The sequence below is a fragment of the Hippocampus guttulatus genome, chromosome 9 (assembly GCF_054856545.1).
Source record: "Hippocampus guttulatus isolate MCC_2025c chromosome 9, RoL_Hgut_1.0, whole genome shotgun sequence".
NCBI lineage: Eukaryota > Metazoa > Chordata > Actinopteri > Syngnathiformes > Syngnathidae > Hippocampus > Hippocampus guttulatus.
In genome coordinates this window covers 14,643,072-14,663,841 of record NC_141269.1, presented here as the reverse complement: position 1 = coordinate 14,663,841, position 20,770 = coordinate 14,643,072, and the positions used below count along the sequence as shown (strand labels likewise).

Here is a 20,770-nt window from a genome sequence, read left to right as displayed (position 1 = left end):
AAATTGAAATCCGTTACAACCCCCAGAAACAACCACATAATTTAGTTATATGAGAAAAATAATACTATAGTATCAAACATTAATAGAAAAAAACCTTAGAGACTTAGAGAAATGAACTGATTTTAACAAGTACTGTACCAGGTCGGGTTGGCTAGCACGCGGGAGTGGGACGAACACCGAAGGAGCAGAGTAACATCATGAGGGATGACGAAATCCAGGTTTGTTTTCGACATCTTAAAATCGCATTTAATTTGGGGTGCTCTTTAGAACATATTACTCCTCATTTTCCATCCTTTTTAGTGCATTAATGAATGTATGCATTCCACTCACCATGTTGTCTTTACGAGATTAGTAGGAATCCCCAAAAAGACAACTTAATTGAAATCCCCCTAAGTGTCATTTCAATGCAGACATGTCAATGAACTATCAGAACGTAAAGGTTACGAACATTTTAATTGCTTACCACAATGTTGGGCAATATAATAATCTAACCTTGATTCAATGCTACCATCTAGCGGTAATTATGCAGAAATCAAATGTGAGGTCGACGTCACACATTCGGGGACATTGGGCCTTTTCGAATTCTCGTTTTTCCTTTCCGAGCCTGTCCGGAAGTAGTCGGAAGATAAGATGGTTCAAATTTTACAAATGCTTGACGAAAGTGCCTGGATGCAACCTATAAGCCCCAATTAGTCAAGATAACTCTTGACAAACCTTTGTAAAATATGTTACCCACAATTCCTTACGGCAGCAACATTTAAAGCAACAGGACATCGAGGTATAGGTAGTTGGCTACGCGAAGTTTAACGCAAAAAATAATGTTAAAAAAACACTAATTTAAAAGGAATAGCAGTAAAACTTTATTTTTGTCACAGGGACCAGATTCAGAACTGAGATATAGACTCACTCAGTAATTTCCTGTAACAATAAAAATAAAGATGCAAATAATATTTTCTATCGCTCATATGTGCTAAAATGGCAGCGCCGCTTACCTTCTGGCTTTGATTTGAAGTGTTGCAGCTGCCTCTTCAATTCTGCATTGTCACTCTGGAATTTCATCCACGCTCGCTGCCATGTCATTAGCTGAGATCCTAGCTGTGGTGATGGTTATTGCCCGAATTATCAGCTTCCTCTATTTCGTAACAGTGGGGCAGCAGTGTAGAACGACTCACTCACAGCTGTATTAGGTCGTCAAATTTCTGTTTTAAAATATAAATTTGTCATCGTTGTTATTTTTGCCTTGTAACAGGTAGTCCTATTCAACATTAAAATGTGATTTAGGCCATAATCAACTAAACTTTGTGATTAAACATAAATATTTAATTTTCAGTCGGTTTCTCAATTTTTTATTAGTTGTTAAAGAAGCCCCACATTAAAGTATTTGAAGCTATTATCCACTTTCACTTAAATTAAGCTGCTGTTGTTTATGTCACTTGTCTTTCAGGTTTCCACGTCACACAGTGTAATCTAAATACAGTATTGCAAACTTGCTATTGCAATGTCAAAATTTTACAGGACACTATTTGACAAGTGTGCACGATCTCAGGGCCCACCGCTGTTGCAGCAAAGTACACATGTCCCTTGCAACACCAGTTGAAATCTTGATTGAGGCCTTAAAGGGCAGAACAAAATGGGACTGAAACTACATGGGGGAATATGAACCAGGGAGCATGAAAAACAACAGCAACAGATTTGCAGAAGCACATTAGATATTTCCCAAAAACGATTTGTGGGGAGTGCCACAAGTTTCTAACGTGAAAATATATGTCTAATCTGACAAAAACACAGGAAAGATGTACATATTTAAATGCTACCATGATATGGTTTAGAATTTAGTTCACAATGTTAGTATAGCTTTAGGAAGATTTTTTTTTTTGCAAAAAAAAAAGTCAAGGCAACGCTATCTAGCTCTTGGTTTAAAATCTGTAACATTTTTTTCTTGTCAGTATGAGCACTGCTCAAGTTAAAAAAAGAAAATACTAAATAGTTCTGTATTTTGTGTGCATAGATCCCCTCCATTGTACTAAGTTATACAAATTGGATATTGTATATAAACAACAGTAAAACTGCATTAGAGCTTTTGAATTTTTAGTACATATTTCTATGCACAGTATTTTTCTTTTTTTACCGTTTACTTTATGAACCTACATGAGAGTTGAAATATTACATCATTACTTCTGCAACCAAATTATTTCTTGTCTCAAGTATTTGTATTACTTTACTTATACTGTAATTCATTATGGAGTGTAAGTGCTTTTTCCCCCTTTGCCTTGCAAACACTTCAAAACGAGCTTGAAAAGCAATAACAAAAGAGGGTGACTGCACAGAAATCGGCAACTTTTAGTGTGAGATCCAAAGGTGACACTAGATGGTACTAAAGAATCACACCGGCAGTCCGGGGCTAAATTGCACAACCCCAATTTCTGTATTAAAACAGCATTGGCGTATAACACAAGCGCTGGCTATTTCATAAAATCGCAGATCGTTCTGTTCAATATATTGCCGTATTGATTCAGTCATTTGCTTCCGCATTTAGAGCGGATTTAGCGTTCTTTACACACTTCCTCTGTGTGCGTGTGTGCGTGTGTGCGTATATGTGTGTGCGCGCGTGTGTGCGCGCGTGTGTGTGTGTGTGTGTGTGTGTGTGTGTGTGTGTGTGTGTGTGTGTGTGTGTGTGTGTGTGTGTGTGTGTGTGTGTGTTCGTTCGTAGTTCACGTGACATTCAGTAAGCCTCTGACCCGAGCAAGTTGCAGAGAAGAACACAACAGAGAAGTCTTCCATACGAACTCAGACGTCTCACGAAACGCTGCCAACCAAACGATGTTTTCTCTCGGGGAGAAGGTGGAGTTTCTCCTAGCTAACCCGTTTTCGACACCTGTTGGCCAGAGAATCGGTGAGTCGCAGACAGATAGAGCAATCAATTCACACAATGTCGTGTTTGTATGTTTCGCGTTCGAATTCGGTTGTTCTGAAGGTGTCATCCAATTTTGGTGGCGATTGTCAAGTTAGCGGAACTAATCACGCGACTGAGGCAGGCGTTAGTACCTTTAATCTTCCAACTGATTGGCTGCTTAGTGTTAAATGGCGACTCAGTCTACCAATGAGTGGAGACGAACAACGCTAATGTGTTAATTCTGATGCTCGTTTCACTTTACTTATACTGCTACATACAGTACTGTGTAAAAAAAAGAAAGAAACGCCTCCCAACATTTGGAGAGCTGTGGAATATTACAATGCATCATCTGTATTATTTGCTGTGACCAACAGGGGGAGTCATATGTACTAATCCAAATAAGAAAAGCCTAACCCCAGCACGTGCCGTTGGATTTAACTTTTAGTCATACATCTGTCTAACCTTTTACTTCACAGAAACGTAAACTTTGCAATATATTTGGGGCTTCGGGGATCTAATTTGCAGTGTGTGGTCGACTTGTCACTTTGTATCCGTGTCACATGAATAAAACACATCATCAAATATTGTTGAGTGGGACGTTCCCATCTCTGGCCAGGGATGCTGTGGGTGGGCGGGGCACATCAGCTCAAGGTAAACGTTGCATCAGGGGTCTAAGTGCCTTTATTGATTTGTACTTGCTATTTATGTTAAATTTGCACTTCAGATGTGATGTAGATTAAGTTACATGATTAAAATACTCCTGGTGGCTGTTGCATATCCTTTTGTATTTAAAAGTAAACAACAGTGGAAGTTATGTAGATCTGCGGTTGCGTTTTATCCATCCATCCATTATCCAAGCAGTGTATCCTTACAAAGGCCGGGCGCGTGCTGGAGCCTATCCCAGCTGTCTTCAGGTAGTACGTGGGATACACCCTGAACTGGTTGCCAGCCAATCGCAGAGCACACATAGACAAAGAACCATTTGCGCTCACAATTACACTTAGGGACAATTTAGAGCGTTCAATGAACCTGCCGCGCATGTTTTGGGGATGTGGGAGGAAACCGGAGAAAACCCACATAGTCACAGGGAGAACATGCAAACTCCAAACAGGAAGGCCGCAGCCCAGAATCAAACCACAGACCGATGCACCATGAGGCGGACATGCTCACCAGTCCACGACTGTACCACCTCCAGTTACATTTTACACTATGTAAAATATTGAACTGTATTAGATATGAATGTCAGTGTCACACAGGGTAATGAACTTCAGAGCATGTGATTTGTTCCTTATTAAACAAAATTGGGAGTTTTCCATTCTTCCTTTCAGCAGCGTCTTTTAAAGACAGAATTTGGTCTTCCTCAAGAAATAGCATTGTACGGAGCCCCTAAGGGGACATGGAAGGAAAAAAAAACTTTGCGAGATCTCACAAAGTTTTTTTTTCCCGTCCATGTCTCCTTAGGGGCTCCGTAGCATTGTGATATGTATATAAATTGGTTAAACAGATCAAAGACCCGTAATTCTTTCAATTTTTATCCCAAGCTTTGTAAAAATAATCCAAGGCCCTTTTCTGTCCCAGAATGACTCTTCCCCAAAGTACAAAGCAAGGTTCTTCAATGCATGGTTGGATGATTTTGATGTCGAAGAACTTGAGATCCCCACTCTCACTCCATCAATTACCTATTAGCAGAACTAGAACAGAGATTAGGCTGTTGGTCTTTACAAATCTTCTTCTGGATGAATTGGTAAATATTCCTGCAGACATACACGTACTGTATGTCACCACCTTTTAGAATTGCAAATGATGTCTAAAATCTATGCATCCGAATACTTATGCCCATTATGCCCATACAGTGTACAAAGCACATATCTTTGACATTTTTGTTTCTTTGCAAAGTTTCTTGAGTTTTGTAATTGTTAAACCCAGATGTAAATTGAAATGATGTTCACAATGAAAAATGGGTGTTCGCATATACTATGAAGATGCTGTCCACTCACATACTGCAAGCAGTAGCTGATTTTGTCTATCTCCTTGAAACAAAAGACAGAAGACCTTCGTTTAAATGATTGTGTCTTCTGTAAAACAATGTAGCATCTGCTGAGGGCCAACAGGTGAAGCCAGGAAATTTAGTTTCATCTGCGCACTCAATTAGTGACAGAATATTGCAAAGCCCTCTCGACCCTTCCCACCTCTTATATCATTCACTCATTTTTTCACACATAAATGTTAGAGGCTTCAGCTCCTTCTGGGTCAAACACAAGCAGCTGACAGTCACATGAAGTGCACAGAGCTGGAAAGTGGAACTTGGAAGGGGGGAGTATATGCAACAAAGTAAATGGGATCGACTAATGTGTAAAAGGACTGGAGGAGATTTAAAGCGATATATGAGGAACATGTGAGGGCTAGAGAAAGTTGGCTGTGATTACTAAATAGTTTGAGGTGCGAATGCAACATGCTCACAAAGAAATGGGCAGGATTATGTTGGAAAAAATTTCCAACCAAATGTGTTAAAAGATCTTGCTATCCTGTCTGTGACAGCCCATTTCAATCTATAACTAAACTTAACTTATATTATGGGCTGACCAGTAAATGACCATGACAACCTCTAGTGAATCCTGTTCTGTAAACTTATTTTCTTACGACCTGACAGGGGATGAATGTACCGGTATTGTATATAAATATCATTCCGCCTTGTGGTATGATATCAATTCAATAGAAACACTGGTTAGGCTTCATTGAATTTTTTTTTTCCAGAAACATTTTTGTTTCAGTTATATAATAAATATTATGTACCCATAAGCCTTTGCAATTTCGCTACCATGCAGTTGTACTACCTCTATTTCTATCCCTCCAGTAGTTCACTACATTCCTTTCCCATTTTTTTTGGGGTCAACAGAGCAAGCGACCAGCGGCTCTCGGCAGTCAGAGGACTGGGGACTTAACATGGAGATATGTGACATCATCAATGAGACGGACGAGGGGTATGGAATAATGTCATTTGTTTTGCTCAGTTATATTGTGTATAAAGTGGTCTGTAGAAAAAAAAATTGTAAACTTCTTACACAACTGTCTTTCTGCTACATTTTTTTTTGACTGTGGTAGTATAATTTTGGCTGTAGCAAACAGCCAGCAATGACACGTTTGTTGCCAAGCGTGGTGGCACATGTTTCGCAGAGAACCGAACGCTATTACATGTTATTCAAAGTCCAGAGAAAAATCGTTTAAGCGATGATGTCATCATGTCACCCCTCCATTCATCCTTCAATGCAAATGTGTTAAGTCCTGACCCTACATAATGTATCAGTCTGAGCCACATTTTTGCTTGCTAACAAATGGAAAGACAACCAAATGTGAATAGTATGAATAAGTATACCCTCTCATTAGCTCCAGTTTACCTGCCACCCCAATGAAAAAAAAATAAATGGATTTTTTTCTCCTCTTATTGAAGAAATGTAAGTTTTGAAGACACTCAATTTATTTTATCCCTCCAGCGGTCTTCTTCTGCAGTGATTGTACGTCATCCTCTGCCACAGAGGAAATGCCCTGTGCAAAAATAAGGACCAAAAAAAAAAAAACACATTTTGTTTTGTCAGTGCAACCTTGGCACGTCATTGAACTACCATTCTAGTTTAAAAATAAAATAAATTATATTTATTTTTCCAGACCAAGAGATGCAGTCAAAGCCATTAAGAAGAGGATCGTGGGTAACAAGAATTTTCCAGAAATCATGTTGGCCCTGACTGTGAGTATTCATCTGCTCAGGTGTTTTTATAGATTTGTTGTCTATTTTTATTTGTCTTGTGCTGAGTGTATCGTGCAGTAAATAAATGTGTTTTTCGAAGGAGACTACCCTTGCCCTTCAGGATAACATTCAATTGCTCACTGTCACACAGGTTCTTGAGACATGCGTAAAGAATTGCGGCCATCGCTTCCACGTGTTTGTGGCGTCACAGGAGTTTGTTGAAGGAGTTTTAGTGCGAGCCATTTTGCCCAAATATAATCCGCCCACTGTTCTCCATGACAGGGTGCTCAGTCTCATCCAAGTATGTAAACTGTTTTTTTTTTGTTCGAAGCTTTTATTTATTTATTTTTGGCTGGTGAAATGAATTTTACATTTAATGTTCTTGTGAGGTCACATATAAAGTAACAATCAAAATTTTCTTGGAAAAAAGACTGCAGGACTGGTGTTTATTTTATTCTAGTTATTTCTGAGTACAAGTTTTGTTATGTCTTCATGGAGTTATACTGAGGGCTCTCTGTGCTTTTCTCAGTCATGGGCTGATGCTTTCCGTACTTCCCCCTCCCTTGGGGGCGTGGTCTATGTTTATGATGACCTGAGAAGACGAGGTTTGGAGTTTCCCATGACAGACTTAGATGCTCTATCGCCCATTCACACTCCCAGCAGGGTGAGTCTGTCTGCAGGGTGAAAATCAACAGTTTGCATCTAAATTGCACCATGTCTATACAATATATTTGTCGACTTCTGAGTAATGTCGTGACCATTCGTGCGTACTGTATGCATTTTGTTTGTCTAAGTGTACATTCTTTTTCCTCCAGACTGTGCCAGAAAACGAAACCCAACAGTCCACGGATGCACCTCCTCATCAATCACAACCACAAACTCCCTCCAGTTGTCCTACTACAAATTCTTCACCTGCATCTCAGCCCATTGAGGGACCACCTGCCCTCTCAGCAGAGCAGGTACCGCCTAAAAAATAAAAAGAAAATCACACCCTGTGCAGTAGAGAGGAAAAACAGGACTCCACGTCGAGTTGGAAGATGTCTGATGCAGTGTTTCATTGTGACTATATACTGTACAGTAAATAATGGTATTAGTTTCCATCCAGACTATAATTACAGCATGATGTACTTTCTTCCTCATTTATTTGTACAAATGCATTTTATTATATTATTTAATATCATCGTATTTGATCCTATTTCCCTCAAATTAACACCCAGCCATATTCATTCGTCCATTTTCTTTACTGCTTGTCCTAACTAGGGTTTTGGGTGAGGTGGAACCGATCCCAGCGGACTAGGCGAGTGGCAGGGAACACCCTGGCCTGGTCGCCAGCCATTTACAGAGCATACAGTATAATATAGATAAACAACCATTCACGCTAACATATTGACAGTTTAGTCTTCAGGGGACCTAACATGCTTGTTTTCGGAATATGGGAGGAGCCACAGTACCCGGAAAAACCCCACAAAAGCAGAGGGAGAACATGCAGTCTCCACATAGGACGTCCTGACCTAAGAGTAGAATCCAGAACCTTAGAAATGTGAGGCAGGCCTACTAACCACTATATTTTCCTTTATCAGTCATAGTAAAGGTAATTACAGCCAAGTAGTGGCACGACCTGCTCTTATTAAGGAGGTGTCTATTCAGCTGAGGTGTTTATTTATTCAAGTGGAAAACTCACTTGGCAAGAGACACATGAAGTGCCGGCAATCCATATGTTCAATTCATTGTTATTTGAGGGAAACCGATAAGCACTGTAAAGTTGCATTGTAGTGTGTACCATTTTCGATTTGTTTTCTTCCCTTCTTTTTCCTCTTCAGAAAGACAAGCTGCAGCAAGAACTTGCACTTGTAAAGGGAAACCTCATTGTCATGAATGAAATGCTGAATGAAGTTAAACCCGGACAGAGCAAGCAGGATGATACAGAACTTCTGCAGGTGTGTTCATTTTCTACACGTTTATGTATCTGAAGGTGAATTAATGCTGTAGTTTTTTTTAATGTTGGTGTTTAATGTTTTTTTTTTTTCTTGTCCACTTACTGAATTGTCAAGACATCACTGAATGCTAGCTCATTACGTCTGAAACACATCGCGATAGTTCAGAATATCCATCCATTTTCCGAACCGCTTGATCCTCACTAGGGTCGCGGGGGGTGCTGGAGCCTATCCCAGCCGTCTTCGGGCAGTAGGCGGGGGACACCCTGAATCAGTTGCCAGCCAATCGCAGGGCACACAGAGACGAACAACCATCCACGCCCACACTCACACCTCGGGACAATTTAGAGCGTCCAATCAGCCTGTCAGGCACGTTTTTGGAATGTGGGAGGAAACCGGAGCACCCGGAGAAAACCCACGCAGGCCCGAGGAGAACATGCAAACTCCACACAGGGAGGCCGGAGCTGGAATCGAACCCGGTACCTCTGCACTGTGAAGCCGACGAGCTAACCACTGGACTACCGGGCCGCCATAGTTCAGAATATATACAGTATATATTTTTTCATGATCAAAGTGTTTGCCACTACCATGGATTTTTGTTTTCCCTTCATGCCTACTCGAGAGGCAGGGACGCAGCAACACCGTTGTGTCCCACATAACCAATGGGGGAAGAGAGCCCCACTGGTGTGAAAGTCTGTCTTTGTGCCCAAATCAAGCATATTACTGTGACATACGTATGAAGTGTCAATGTGTAGTAAAATTTACAATAATTGTCGCAGCTACAAACTTGCTTTTCATCAACGCACAAGCCGCTATCTCAATTCGGATATGTCAACCAGCTTGTGACGTCACTGGCTCAATGCAGGACCGTTATATTGTCGTATTTGTATTGTTAAATAAAACCCTTGTTTAAGTGCCTGGGATTAACCTATAAAAATATGTTCCTCAAATTAAATAATTGATGAGCAAAATTGCTCCTGAAATGACCAAAGGAATATTGAGCCCGGCGGAATGAGTCTATGAATTTCTTTGCTTTCCTCTGTTCAACGCAGCAACTCTACTCAGTGTGTAAGAACATGCAAACTCGAGTGGTGGAGCTCATCCCCCAGTTGCTGGACGAAGGACTCATTGAGGAGCTTCTTGTGGTTAATGATGACCTCAACAATGCTTTCATCCGTTACGAGAGGTATGCGGCAGCCTCTCTCACCTATTCTACATGATTAAAGGAGAAATACAAATACTCATCGTGTATCTTAAACTGACTCTCCATTTTAGGTTTGACAGACTTAACAAGGCACAAATGACAAATACTGAAGAAGTAAGATCTTTACTTCTTTGTCTCTGTTGCACCCTTCTGCATATTTCATCTTGAAGCACATACTTCTTTGTATAATCTTCTCACCAGAGTCCTGTCAGCCACCTGAACCTCATCGACCTCAGTCCACAGCCCTCAATACTCAACCAGCCTGCTGTCATCACTACAAACGATCAACCTGAAGTCAACACATGGACCAATCAGAGGCAGTCGGACAACCACAGTGAGCACAGTTATTCTTGTGTCTCCTTTTCACAACACAAAATCATGATATGAAGCATGCTTGAGTCTGGTGTAACTTTTTTTTTATCATGTAATGCAAGAAGTATAACATGCAACATCATGTTTTACCGTATTTGCGACTGCTAATAATAATAATAATAATAATAATCCAATGGGTCAATTTTGTATGTTTAGTTTGTATAACTGTTTTCAAAGAATTTTCTGTCTTTTAGAAGATGAGGAAGAGTTTGATATGTTTGCTCAAACCCGAGGAAGCTGCTTAGCAGAGCTGAGAAAGAGGTAAATGGTAATGGTGCACACATCATACAGAATGTGGGCCTAAAAACATTTAACTGTGTACTACTCTGTATCTTCAATAAAATGAACAATTGCATTGATGGAATACAATGAAACCTCTAAGGTCAAATATATTTTGGTCTGGGATGCTGATCTCAAATTATTAGCATTGAAAACAATGAAAATATTCAATTTTGAGTCCAAACCGGTGTCATGATAAAACATTATCAATACAAACAATGGGTTAAGATTTTTTTTTTTTTAATTAACATTACCCAACACCCACATTCCAAAAACATGCATGGCAGGCTGATTGGATGCTCTAAATTGTCCCTAGGTGTGGGTGTGGGCGTGGATGGTTGTTCGTCTCTGTGTGCCCTGCGATTGGCTGGCAACTGATTCAGGGTGTCCCCCGCCTACTGCCCGGAGACGGCTGGGATAGGCTCCAGCACCCCCCGCGACCCTAGTGAGGATCAAGCGGTTCGGAAAATGGATGGATGACAACAGTGTTGGTTTCCAAACTGCGTGCTCTTTTAGGTTGCTCAAATTTTGTGGTTCACATTTAAATCTGATATGGGTATAATCATGTGGATGTTTTATGGATTACAAAGGGAATCTTGGATGTGTTTTCAGTGTTAGGTATGAAGACCCTGGCGCTGTAGAGGGTCTTGCTGGGGCTCTCGACTCAAAGCTGCAAGTCACAGGAAATGTATGTACAAAACATAAATTATAAAGCTGGTCAAGAGCAAATTTTACTCAGAGATGCATGGGTTTTATGTGTCTGTAAACATATATTATCACACTGATTTAATAAAAAAAAAAAAGTAAAGACATTTTTTTTTCTAGCACATCATGTTTTTCAGATGTTTGATTTATAAAAGCTTGCTCAATACGGATTTAGCATGCATTTAATTTATAGCTATGACACACAAAAAATTGACTCAAAGTTTACTTGCATCTCTGATTAAAAATAATACCAGTAGTAAAAATTTGTTGAGCAATGCAATATTTATTTATTTAGGTGGGGGATCAAAAACAGATGTTTTTATCTTAAAACAATTCTCTGACAATATTGGTGGAGCTGCCTTGGACACCACCCATGTCGTGTGTTTGCAGTCCGTTTGTCTATTTAAAAAAAAAAAAAGAAAAAGTAAAATAACATCTACTTTACAATGTCTTGTCACCATTACGGTACTTTCTGTCTGTCAGTTTTCAAATGTAATTTCTATGTCTTTTACAATGGTGGCCGAAATATACATTACGCTTCAATTCAAAAACATTTTGTAGAAAGTAAAATGTTAGCCTCAGTGTTTTTGTATTGCTTTTCCTGCTAGATGGAGCAAGTAAAAAACACTCTAAAGAACAATGTGGATCAATGGCTTTCTTGTGACATGGTGAGATCATCTTTTTCTTTAGGCCAATACCTTAACAGATATGGATATCGTTAATGTTATGTGGGTTCCTTTGTCTGAAAATGTAGGAAGACCAGTCTGCGGTCAGTGAGGGAGTATCCAGTGAAGGTGGGTCACTTTTTTTTTTTGTACAAATGGAGATGTGGCAAAACTAGCCACAGTTTGTCAGGTGCTTTTTCTCGAGCTCATTTGTGGCGAGTTTTTACATTCTGGACCTGGATTTGCCACCTCTGTTCAGTATATATTTCCTGTTGTTAGTATGATATCACTTCTCTTGAATGTTTATGTGTGTGTCGCAATGCAAAGGTTACTCTCTAATTGTTGTTTCCAGAGTTTGATAAGTTTTTGGACGATCGCGCAAAGGAATCTGACCAGCCGAGCCATACGACCTGTGGCACACTGCCTTCCCCCGCCAGACTGCTGCCACAGGCGACAAAGCAACAGGACAGTTCACATGACCAGCTTTTTTCCCTCTAGGTTTGGGAGCCATACTAAAAGAGCAAATCTATGTTTTTTTGTTTGTTTGTTTGTTTTTTAATAAACAAGCAGATGTTATCACTGAAATATGAGTACAACTATACCATAGCCTTGAAAGCCATGTTTTAACCAAATGGTCCATTTCAGTAAAGCTCTTCATGGTGCAGATTAGAACAATAAATACCTTATTCATCCCATGAGCTAAATTAAATGTTCACATCAGCAGTATTCACCCATATACACCAGCATCACTGGTATGGAAACAAACAGCAACGTAAAAAATAAACACAAAGCGCAACATTGGGAATGAATTAAAAAAACAATCTAAGCACGAAGAATAAGAGCAGATGTGGAGGATATTTCCTGTTTTTTAGTGGCAATTGATAAATATTCCACTTGAGTCGAGTTAAGTTAGACCAGGGTGACAATGGCTGGGTGACATCATACAATACGTAACATAAAAGAATACCGTGACACAGAGGACAAAGGACAATACTGTTGACTGTTGAATCAGGAGACGGCAGTGTGTCTGGGACTTCCCTGTGGATACGATACCATTCTAGGTTGTGCTTTGAATAAATGGTGTCAACACTTAGCCTAGATTTGGTATTTTGTTACCCCGCCCATTAATTGACTGTAGAAATGCAAAAAAGAAAAAAAACATTGTCAACGTGATACGAAAATGAGCCAAGCAGAACTGCTTGGGAAATTTCCTGTAGACCAAAACCTGCACAACACCACTGCTGCCTAAGGCATAGTAAATGCAGATGAACTTATGTTTTTGTGCATAGAAAAAATGTACATTACTGTGTTTATGAAATGCATTATAATGTTGATTTAAACATTTATATGTACATTTGATATATTAAAAAAAAGTTATGTAAGACGATTGATTGCCTCTGTCCCAAACAGCTTTTATGTTGGGAAAATAAATGAATTGTATCAAGTACAACTTTATTGTCAAATGTGCTGTATGTGCAACATATAACACAGATGACATTTCTTCCCTCTCAAGACACCATACAAGAGGAGCCGCTGCGGGTGCCCACGCTGCCATCAAAAGAAAAGTTAACATAAAATGACAAAATAATACAAGACAACACATTAGACAGAGACAATTGTGCAATCTTAACCACTTTCCTGCATACATTTTGTTGTCTGAAGCAGTTATAGATGAAAGAAGAGTGAAGACGTCATGCTGAAATTTGCACACGTCTGCTACAAGCTAAGCTGGAAAGCTACAAGAAGCTGTAGCATCCATTAACAAAAAAGAGATTGGCTCTCTTTTCCTCTCCCATGTAAATCCGCTTCAATTCCAAGCTGTGGCTCCCAGTTCCACAAATGCATCGGTGCTCTGCGCTGACGCTCCTTTCTTCTTATCGGCGGCTCCTCAAGCCATGCATCCATCCAGCCGCAGACTGTCCATCAGCACCAACCTTTTCGCTGAACAAAGCGGGGCTGTGAAAATGAGCTGTCCAGCAACAACAGTCAAATGGCGCTGACATTCCTCCCAATCAAAATCAGTGCTGGTACATACGTGCCGCAGAGAAGGCGCAACCTCCAAGCACAGATTCTTCTTCTATGTACGTATGTATCCTTTCGGAAAATATAGGCATACCTTATTGCAATTTGAATGTAGTTTTAGTTTCCTAACTATGAAACGTATACACTGTATATATTTTTTGTCTGACATAAAAAGGTCAAGTCAAAATCCTCCTCTTAAGGCAAGGCATGTTCTTCATCAGTTGAAGTTGTTCTTCTTGATTAAAGCCAATTCTTATTCTCACTGGCTTGGATAGAAATATAGTAAAACAAAATGCACTTTCTCAGGTGCATCTGTATTTCTGTTGATGACAAGATAGTCTAAACATCAGATTCTTGTGCAGGGGTGTATTGACCATGCTCAATGATAAGCCAACTGTTTCTGTGAATGTTATTGTTGAGGAACTCAAGGATGTCTGGGGTCTGGTACATGGCGTCCCTGGAAGCCTCAATAATAGCAGGACAGAGGGTCAAATACAACTCAAAAAGAGAAAAGGAGGAGAACAGGAAACATTTCATTCTCCTGTTGAAGACCACTCAGACATCAGCAATGCTCAACTGGGATGTTTATCTCTGCTGTTGCATGTATGCATGTGCACTCCTCCATGTGTCTGCAGCTTCCATCTCCAACATATCCACCAAGGATCTGCTTCCCAATGATGTTCAAGATCAGCAACATGGGGATTCACCGTTTCTTCACTTAAGAGCCAGTCTGCCTTCTTATTCACAGCCACTTCGCCCATACACCTTTGTAACCACTGCAGAGGACTTCCCCTACATGCCCAAACCCAGGCATTACCGCTCCTTGCGCCTACTTCGTATCCTCGGATCCTATTTTGACCCATTCTGGATGTCTATTGATCAGCCATCCGAAGGCTCTGTGGTCTGCACAGGCAAAGGTAACTGTGATGATGTGGCAAGAGGTGACTCCCTCCCTGTGAAAGTAAATGTTGCCGCTTCCAGAGAGGACTTCAACCTCAGTGCTTCTGCAGTGCTGAGTAAGGCTAGAGAAAACCAGAGGCAGGGGTTGGCGAGGGAAGCTGCAGATGTGGACCTCAGTTCTCTGCCTCCAGATGTTGCCAGTTCAGTAAGAACCTGGCTGGTGCGCTCGGCCACATGCAGATTGCGTTCCCAGTGGGTGGATCTGGGACCGGCTTTCTGGCCACGCTGGCTATGGCAGACTGACTGTGACAAGTCAGATGGAGTGCAAAGTTGCTCCTTTCCCAGTGGCATGGTGTGCGTGAGAGCTCAGACAACACACATTAGGATTTTGGCTTGGCATTGTTTGAAAGTGAGAGATGATGAGTCCGAGCAGCTCAATAGTGAAATATCTGACATCAGCATTTTGCTGGGAATTAGTGAAGAAATTAGGAAATGTCTATGGAGGCCGGTGCCTTATCCTGTGGTCACAGCTTGTACATGTAAATGTAAATGAATGCTTTACTCAGTAGTGTTTAAGGGATTACTCTTGGAAATGCAATGTCTAGGCATCAATTGATTTAAAAAAATCATGTTTATTTAATCAAAATTCATTTTGTGGAAAATTCTTACATCAAGCAATTACTATTTATTATTTGCTTACAATGCAACATTGTCCAATAACAGTGAAGTACAGCCCACCACCGGATTATGTTGTTTATTTGTTTATTAGCTTTATTGAAGCAGTTTATGGATTTTAAGAATCAAATTAATATTATACCTGTACGTAATGATTCACTAACAACACCCCAAAGTGTGTATTATTCTTTTTAATTTGGCATGAAATACATGTCTTAAAAATGAAAGGTGTTATTATCGGTGCCACCCCCCCCCCCCCCGCCCCCTCCATTTGAATTAAATGAACCAATGTTTTACAGTTCCTTTGTCTCCTCTTGTTTTTCATATAACATATATACTTGTAATAGCATAAAATCTATCAAATTAATATCATGTCTGAAGGTTTGTGAAGGAATGGGTTTGCATAACATTCAAATTCTGACCTACCAGCTTTCAAAATTGTGTACTGATTACTTAAACCTCATGATTGGTCCTATATATTTTTTTAAATATTTGAATTAATCCTTTAAAACAAAGCAAGCAAACAAACAAACAAGTGAGAAAAGTTTACATTTCTAAATTGGTACTTCGACAACTCGATTCGCCCCCTGTTGATTGTTTTGTCGAATGCCAGTACTGTAGTACAGGAGTCGTTGAATGTCCGAATTCGTAGGAGCCTTGAACGTAGCACAATTGGTTGGTCCCACCCACCCAATCGGAGCTTTACGACAACACTAAAGACACACACATACAAGATGGCAGCGTTGGAAGATGAGTTTGAAGATGCGCCTGACGTAGAGCCTTTAGAACCAACATTAAAGAATATTATCGAGCAAAAATCTTTGAAATGGATATTTGTAGGTGGAAAGGGTGGTGTCGGCAAAACGACGTGTAGGTAGGTGGAAAATTCAGCTCATTACCCCCGAGGTACAGTGACCATGTCACCGAGTCAAGCGGCCAGGTTTTCAATCAGCTTTCGGCCTTTGATGATATGGTCCATAGTCATTAAACCATTTCACATGTTACCTCCCGGTGTATAGTTGTCACGTATACTCTTAACACCACCTTCAAATCGCGTTTTGTTTTCCTTTTTTTTCCTTTCTCCTGTCAATATGCCGGCTAGCATGCTATGAGGCTAACATGCGACAGCCAACGGACATATGACTCACGTCTTTTACAGCTGATTTCCAATGGAGCTTTTCACAAATACATTTTCTTCTTTTTTTCTTGAGAAAGACAGCGCTGCCTATCAATGGTTCAAATCCCAATGTGTAACACCTGACGTTAGCTCATACTTGGCGATTTCTCCTGTCTCTCAAACGGTGCTTTTGAAAATGAAATACACTCGCCGAAAAGGCGTTGCAAACATCTTGTCTCAACAAATTCATTAATTCGCAATTATGATGTACTCTTTCATATATATTCATTCATTTCAAATAATTTAGCAAAATTAGTATCAATATAATCGTGGCTAAATAGAGAAAAAAAAAGTTAGATCAAGACCTATTTCACAGTGTTAAACGGAATTAATCGTTTAGTCTTCCAGATGTAGAATCTTTATTTTGCTCTCGGTTTGGCTTGTGTTGTTCCGAATGTGGAGATTTAAAACAGGAACAACTCGGTTCTTACTCATATAAGCAACTTGCGGGCTGAGCATGTTGTAACCCCCCCCCCCCCCCCAAAAAAAATTTACACTGCTATACTGAACCCAAGGAGAGAATGCAACATTGGTGTTGATGTTCTCCCATTATCCCAATCTTTTTATTTCTCTTGGTACGTAAGTTAATTTGTTGAATAACTTTCGCAGTTGTAGTTTGGCTGTCCAGCTGGCTGCCGTCAGAGAGAGTGTCCTCATCATCTCTACTGATCCCGCTCATAACATCTCAGATGCTTTTGACCAGAAGTTCTCAAAGGTGCCTACAAAGGTCAAGGGCTATGACAACCTGTTTGCTATGGTGAGTGTGCACTTTGAAAGATGCACGTATCCACGTTAGGGGTGTAAATCATTCATAGTGTCTTAAGAAGCTAGAAAAAAAGCAATCCGCATCAAATTGCCTTTTCAGTCTTATGACAATTTCACATTCTCACAGAACAAGTCATCATTCTCTAAAATGCATACCCGGAGGTGGGGTTGAATCAATGCTACTCTGTTATCCCACAAATGTGTATGTGTTTGTATTTGTGTGAGTGTAGGAAATTGATCCAAGCTTGGGCGTAGCAGAACTGCCTGATGAGTTCTTTGAGGAAGACAACATGCTTAGCATGGGCAAGAAGATGATGCAGGAGGCCATGAGCGCCTTCCCTGGCATTGATGAAGCTATGAGCTATGCAGAGGTCATGAGGTGAGTCTGTCAATTTCATGTCAAAATGCTGATCATCCCATTTTACTGCATTTCCATCGTAAAGGGTTCTAATATCAAAGTCACACGCGGTAACACCTGATTCCACGCATAGAGGAGGGAGCTGTCCAAAGTTCACTGATCTCCCTTAATTGGTACAGATATATATATCCTGCTGGCGTTGGATGGAATTAACAGAATTGTGTGAATGGGAAGAAACAAAAACATCCAAAGAATCCAAAGCCATGTTTGTTGATGACAGTTACTGTCAGAACACTACACTATACCATGGGCCTTTTGTTTAATTCAATGCCAAATTACAAAATGTCTCACCTCACATACAATGTGTCATGATTTAAGAAGTTGACGTCACTATTGCCCTCCTCCCTACTCACCCTGCAATAGGCTCCAGCACCCCCCGCGACCCTAGTGAGGATCAAGCGGTTAGGAAAATGGATGGATGGATTTAAAAAAATAGCTGGAGCCATCGGGTTCACATCATCAAAAAATTACTCCCAACTCCGAACTCAACTGTGCCGATTGATATATGCTTTAGATGTACAATATGTTTTAATTTAATTTGTTTCTGTCTTCATCTCAGGTTGGTGAAAGGAATGAACTTCTCTGTGGTTGTCTTTGATACTGCGCCTACTGGCCACACGCTTCGCCTGCTCAACTTCCCCACCATCGTGGAACGCGGCCTGGGCCGACTCATGCAGATCAAGAACCAAATCAGTCCCTTCATCTCCCAGGTGAGGAATGGTGTCAAAATGGAGACATTCTTTGACTGAAGATGTCCCCAAAATGTGCTCACATCTCCCATTTTCTTTCTAGATGTGCAACATGTTGGGCCTGGGAGACATGAACGCAGACCAGCTAGCCTCCAAGCTGGAAGAGACTCTGCCTGTCATCCGCTCAGTTAGTGAGCAGTTCAAAGACCCTGTAAGTCACAGTTTCTTCACTCGGGTCAGTGAGTGCAATTTGGGGGATCTGCAAAACAATGGGCAGCAAATAGTTGTGTCATTTGAAAAAGAAAAGTGCATACCTACATTCTGTAGGTACTCAACTCAAATGTATATATTATAGAGCACTTTAAAACAACCATCGCTGTACATGGAGCAAATATCATATATACAACAGTAAAACAATAAATTAATAACAAAGACAGTAGGTAGCCAGGTCCGCCTGAATAGTTCTTGCCCGTGGGGTTGGAAAAGTCAAAAATATCGCAGCCAGTTAGCTCCACTGACTGTGCTTTTGTAAATGAGCTCCTCTCTTATCGCTTTGGAAACACTTCATGTCAGCTTGTGATGATCAATTTAAATTCAATTCATGTTGATTTACAGTATGTTCGGCAGCATTTTGGTTGAAACAACAACAACAAAATTCCAGTGGCACTCAAGGCTATATATGGTAGTTATGTTTGATTGGTGGGATGATTAATTTTGGAAATCCAACTTGTAAATCAGGCTAACATAACCTCACCCCTCTTTGCTGCCACCCACAGGAGCAGACCACCTTTATTTGCGTGTGTATCGCTGAGTTCCTCTCCCTGTATGAGACAGAGAGACTAATTCAAGAACTGGCCAAGTGCCGCATCGATACACACAACATCATCGTGAACCAGCTGGTTTTCCCCGATGCTGAGAGGCCGTGTAAAATGTGTGAAGCACGACACAAGATTCAGTCCAAGTATTTGGACCAGGTATGTGTTTCTGGTATGATACAACACAGTCACTGGTCAAAACAGTGGGCTGGACTCCTGTTCATCCATGACTCGAATGAGGAGAAACGTTTAGAAATTGGATGAATGGCTATTATCCTTGATAGTTTTCGCAATGGCTACATATTGAACATGTTTGCAGCAGTGGCCAAAATATCAACTTTCTTTGTGTGTGCGTGTTTGTTTCCAACAGATGGAGGACCTTTACGAAGATTTCCACATCATCAAATTGCCTCTGTTGCCCCACGAAGTTCGAGGTGCTGACAAGGTCAATATGTTCTCGAAGCAGCTTCTGGATCCCTATAAGCCACCAAACAAGTAATTCCCCTCCTTGTGGGACCAACCCCCGACTACTTCCCTTGCCCAAAGACCGCGCGCCCCTCTGAGCTCCCCCAACCGGCCTCTCACCCATCAAGTACTCAACCTCACATGCAAAGCGGAGCGTACGAACCAGGCACGCTTCAAGTGCAGCTGATGACGTCTCACATCTTCATAAGCCACCTTGTTAGCAAGCTAGGACATGAAAACATTGGTGCTGCCTTACTCTCCTAATCATGCATCATATCTGTAGCAGTAACATACCTAATTTAAAAAAATGTAATGGCTTCCTTTTCTCCATACTGAGCAGTGATCATCTTACAACAAGGCGGTACATTATGGTTCAGCTCTTAAAGTACACCATTATCTGTGGAATTTTGGTCATATGTTACTCAATCAAAACCAAATCATGCCATTACAAGAAAGAGTACCAGTTTTAGGTTTCATTTCTTGTCCAACATAATCTCGAGACCGTATGTTATTTAAATGCTATCTAGAATTGCACATAAGGCTCCTGGACAGTTTTAATGAACATAACTAATTCAACTAGCTTTTTTTTTTTTTGTCTTTGTCAGCATCCTGAGATTCAATGGCAGTATGTGATCAAAAATATTGTTTGAGCCCTGCCGAGCTTACGGCATGAGGTTTGAGCTCTGAGCTGTCAAATACTTTGTCTGATCTTTATATGAGAACACTCGTGTCTAGCATCATAAAGTGCATTGTTGATTATGAATTAGTGAATGTCACCAAACATGAACTGTGAGCTGAGCATTTGGGTGGATATAGATACAAACTGACTCAGCTAATGCTGCAAACGAATCTATCAGTGAATGCATCAGAGTAAAAAAACAACCAAACATTTTTCTAATGGGAATTTCTTGAAATGATGTTGCGAGTGTTAATTAAACTTAATTCAACAGAGAGATTTTTTTGTGGGCAATCATTTGTTGGGGTTATTAGCGAGCACTTGGCCAGTCGTGTCAAACTCATTTGAGTCGCGGGCCAATTTGGAGTTACGTC

General features: G+C 40.5%; 4 protein-coding genes across 7 annotated transcripts in view; 3 read left to right on the top strand and 1 right to left on the bottom strand.

Moving 5' to 3' along the window:
* The window catches only part of grk4 (G protein-coupled receptor kinase 4), a 52,373-nt gene extending 51,278 nt beyond the window's left edge, over positions 1 to 1,095 (bottom strand). For both annotated transcript variants that reach the window (XM_086120811.1, XM_086120810.1), the window contains exon 1: positions 993 to 1,095. In XM_086120811.1, the coding sequence (XP_085976937.1) occupies positions 993 to 1,080 (88 nt within the window). In that variant the 5' untranslated portion in view covers positions 1,081 to 1,095. The remainder of the gene's footprint in view (positions 1 to 992) is intronic.
* Positions 203 to 13,244, top strand: LOC147200495 (target of Myb1 membrane trafficking protein). 3 transcript variants are annotated; one of them, XM_086120814.1, is made up of 16 exons: positions 203 to 218; positions 2,711 to 2,893; positions 5,790 to 5,874; positions 6,557 to 6,635; positions 6,787 to 6,936; positions 7,165 to 7,299; positions 7,451 to 7,594; positions 8,456 to 8,572; positions 9,622 to 9,755; positions 9,845 to 9,887; positions 9,975 to 10,107; positions 10,340 to 10,406; positions 11,037 to 11,112; positions 11,738 to 11,797; positions 11,884 to 11,923; positions 12,147 to 13,244. In XM_086120814.1, the coding sequence occupies exons 2-16, from the start codon at positions 2,821 to 2,823 to the stop codon at positions 12,290 to 12,292; spliced, it is 1,482 nt and encodes a 493-aa protein (XP_085976940.1). In that variant the 5' UTR covers positions 203 to 218; positions 2,711 to 2,820; the 3' UTR covers positions 12,293 to 13,244. The 3 variants fall into 3 exon arrangements, with proteins under 3 accessions (XP_085976940.1, XP_085976941.1, XP_085976942.1); XM_086120815.1 differs by lacking the exon at positions 203 to 218 and having other exon boundaries at positions 2,676 to 2,893; positions 10,343 to 10,406; XM_086120816.1 differs by lacking the exons at positions 203 to 218; positions 6,787 to 6,936 and having other exon boundaries at positions 2,677 to 2,893.
* A 144-nt stretch (positions 13,245 to 13,388) lies between these two features.
* Positions 13,389 to 15,692, top strand: LOC147200494 (noggin-like). Its single transcript, XM_086120818.1, has one exon. The coding sequence runs from the start codon at positions 14,223 to 14,225 to the stop codon at positions 15,267 to 15,269; it is 1,047 nt and encodes a 348-aa protein (XP_085976944.1). The 5' UTR covers positions 13,389 to 14,222; the 3' UTR covers positions 15,270 to 15,692.
* Positions 15,693 to 16,112: 420 nt separating this feature from the next.
* get3 (guided entry of tail-anchored proteins factor 3, ATPase) lies at positions 16,113 to 20,673 on the top strand. Its single transcript, XM_086121010.1, has 7 exons — positions 16,113 to 16,265; positions 17,178 to 17,325; positions 17,564 to 17,712; positions 18,311 to 18,461; positions 18,544 to 18,651; positions 19,217 to 19,414; positions 19,626 to 20,673. Exons 1-7 carry the CDS (start codon positions 16,126 to 16,128, stop codon positions 19,752 to 19,754), a joined length of 1,023 nt encoding a protein of 340 aa, XP_085977136.1. The 5' UTR covers positions 16,113 to 16,125; the 3' UTR covers positions 19,755 to 20,673.
* Positions 20,674 to 20,770: the final 97 nt, after the last annotated feature.

Excerpts from the sequence above, each read along its gene's own strand:
- get3 (XM_086121010.1), top strand. The coding sequence starts at position 16,126 with ATGGCAGCGTTGGAAGATGAGTTTGAAGATGCGCCTGACGTAGAGCCT. Across the intron at positions 16,266-17,177 it reads GTCGGCAAAACGACGTGTAG|TTGTAGTTTGGCTGTCCAGC; the intron begins GTAGGTGGAAAA and ends TAACTTTCGCAG. Across the intron at positions 18,462-18,543 it reads TCAGTCCCTTCATCTCCCAG|ATGTGCAACATGTTGGGCCT; the intron begins GTGAGGAATGGT and ends TTTTCTTTCTAG.
- LOC147200494 (XM_086120818.1), top strand. The coding sequence starts at position 14,223 with ATGTTATTGTTGAGGAACTCAAGGATGTCTGGGGTCTGGTACATGGCG.
- LOC147200495 (XM_086120814.1), top strand. The coding sequence starts at position 2,821 with ATGTTTTCTCTCGGGGAGAAGGTGGAGTTTCTCCTAGCTAACCCGTTT. Across the intron at positions 6,937-7,164 it reads GGGTGCTCAGTCTCATCCAA|TCATGGGCTGATGCTTTCCG; the intron begins GTATGTAAACTG and ends TGCTTTTCTCAG. Across the intron at positions 11,798-11,883 it reads AATGGCTTTCTTGTGACATG|GAAGACCAGTCTGCGGTCAG; the intron begins GTGAGATCATCT and ends CTGAAAATGTAG.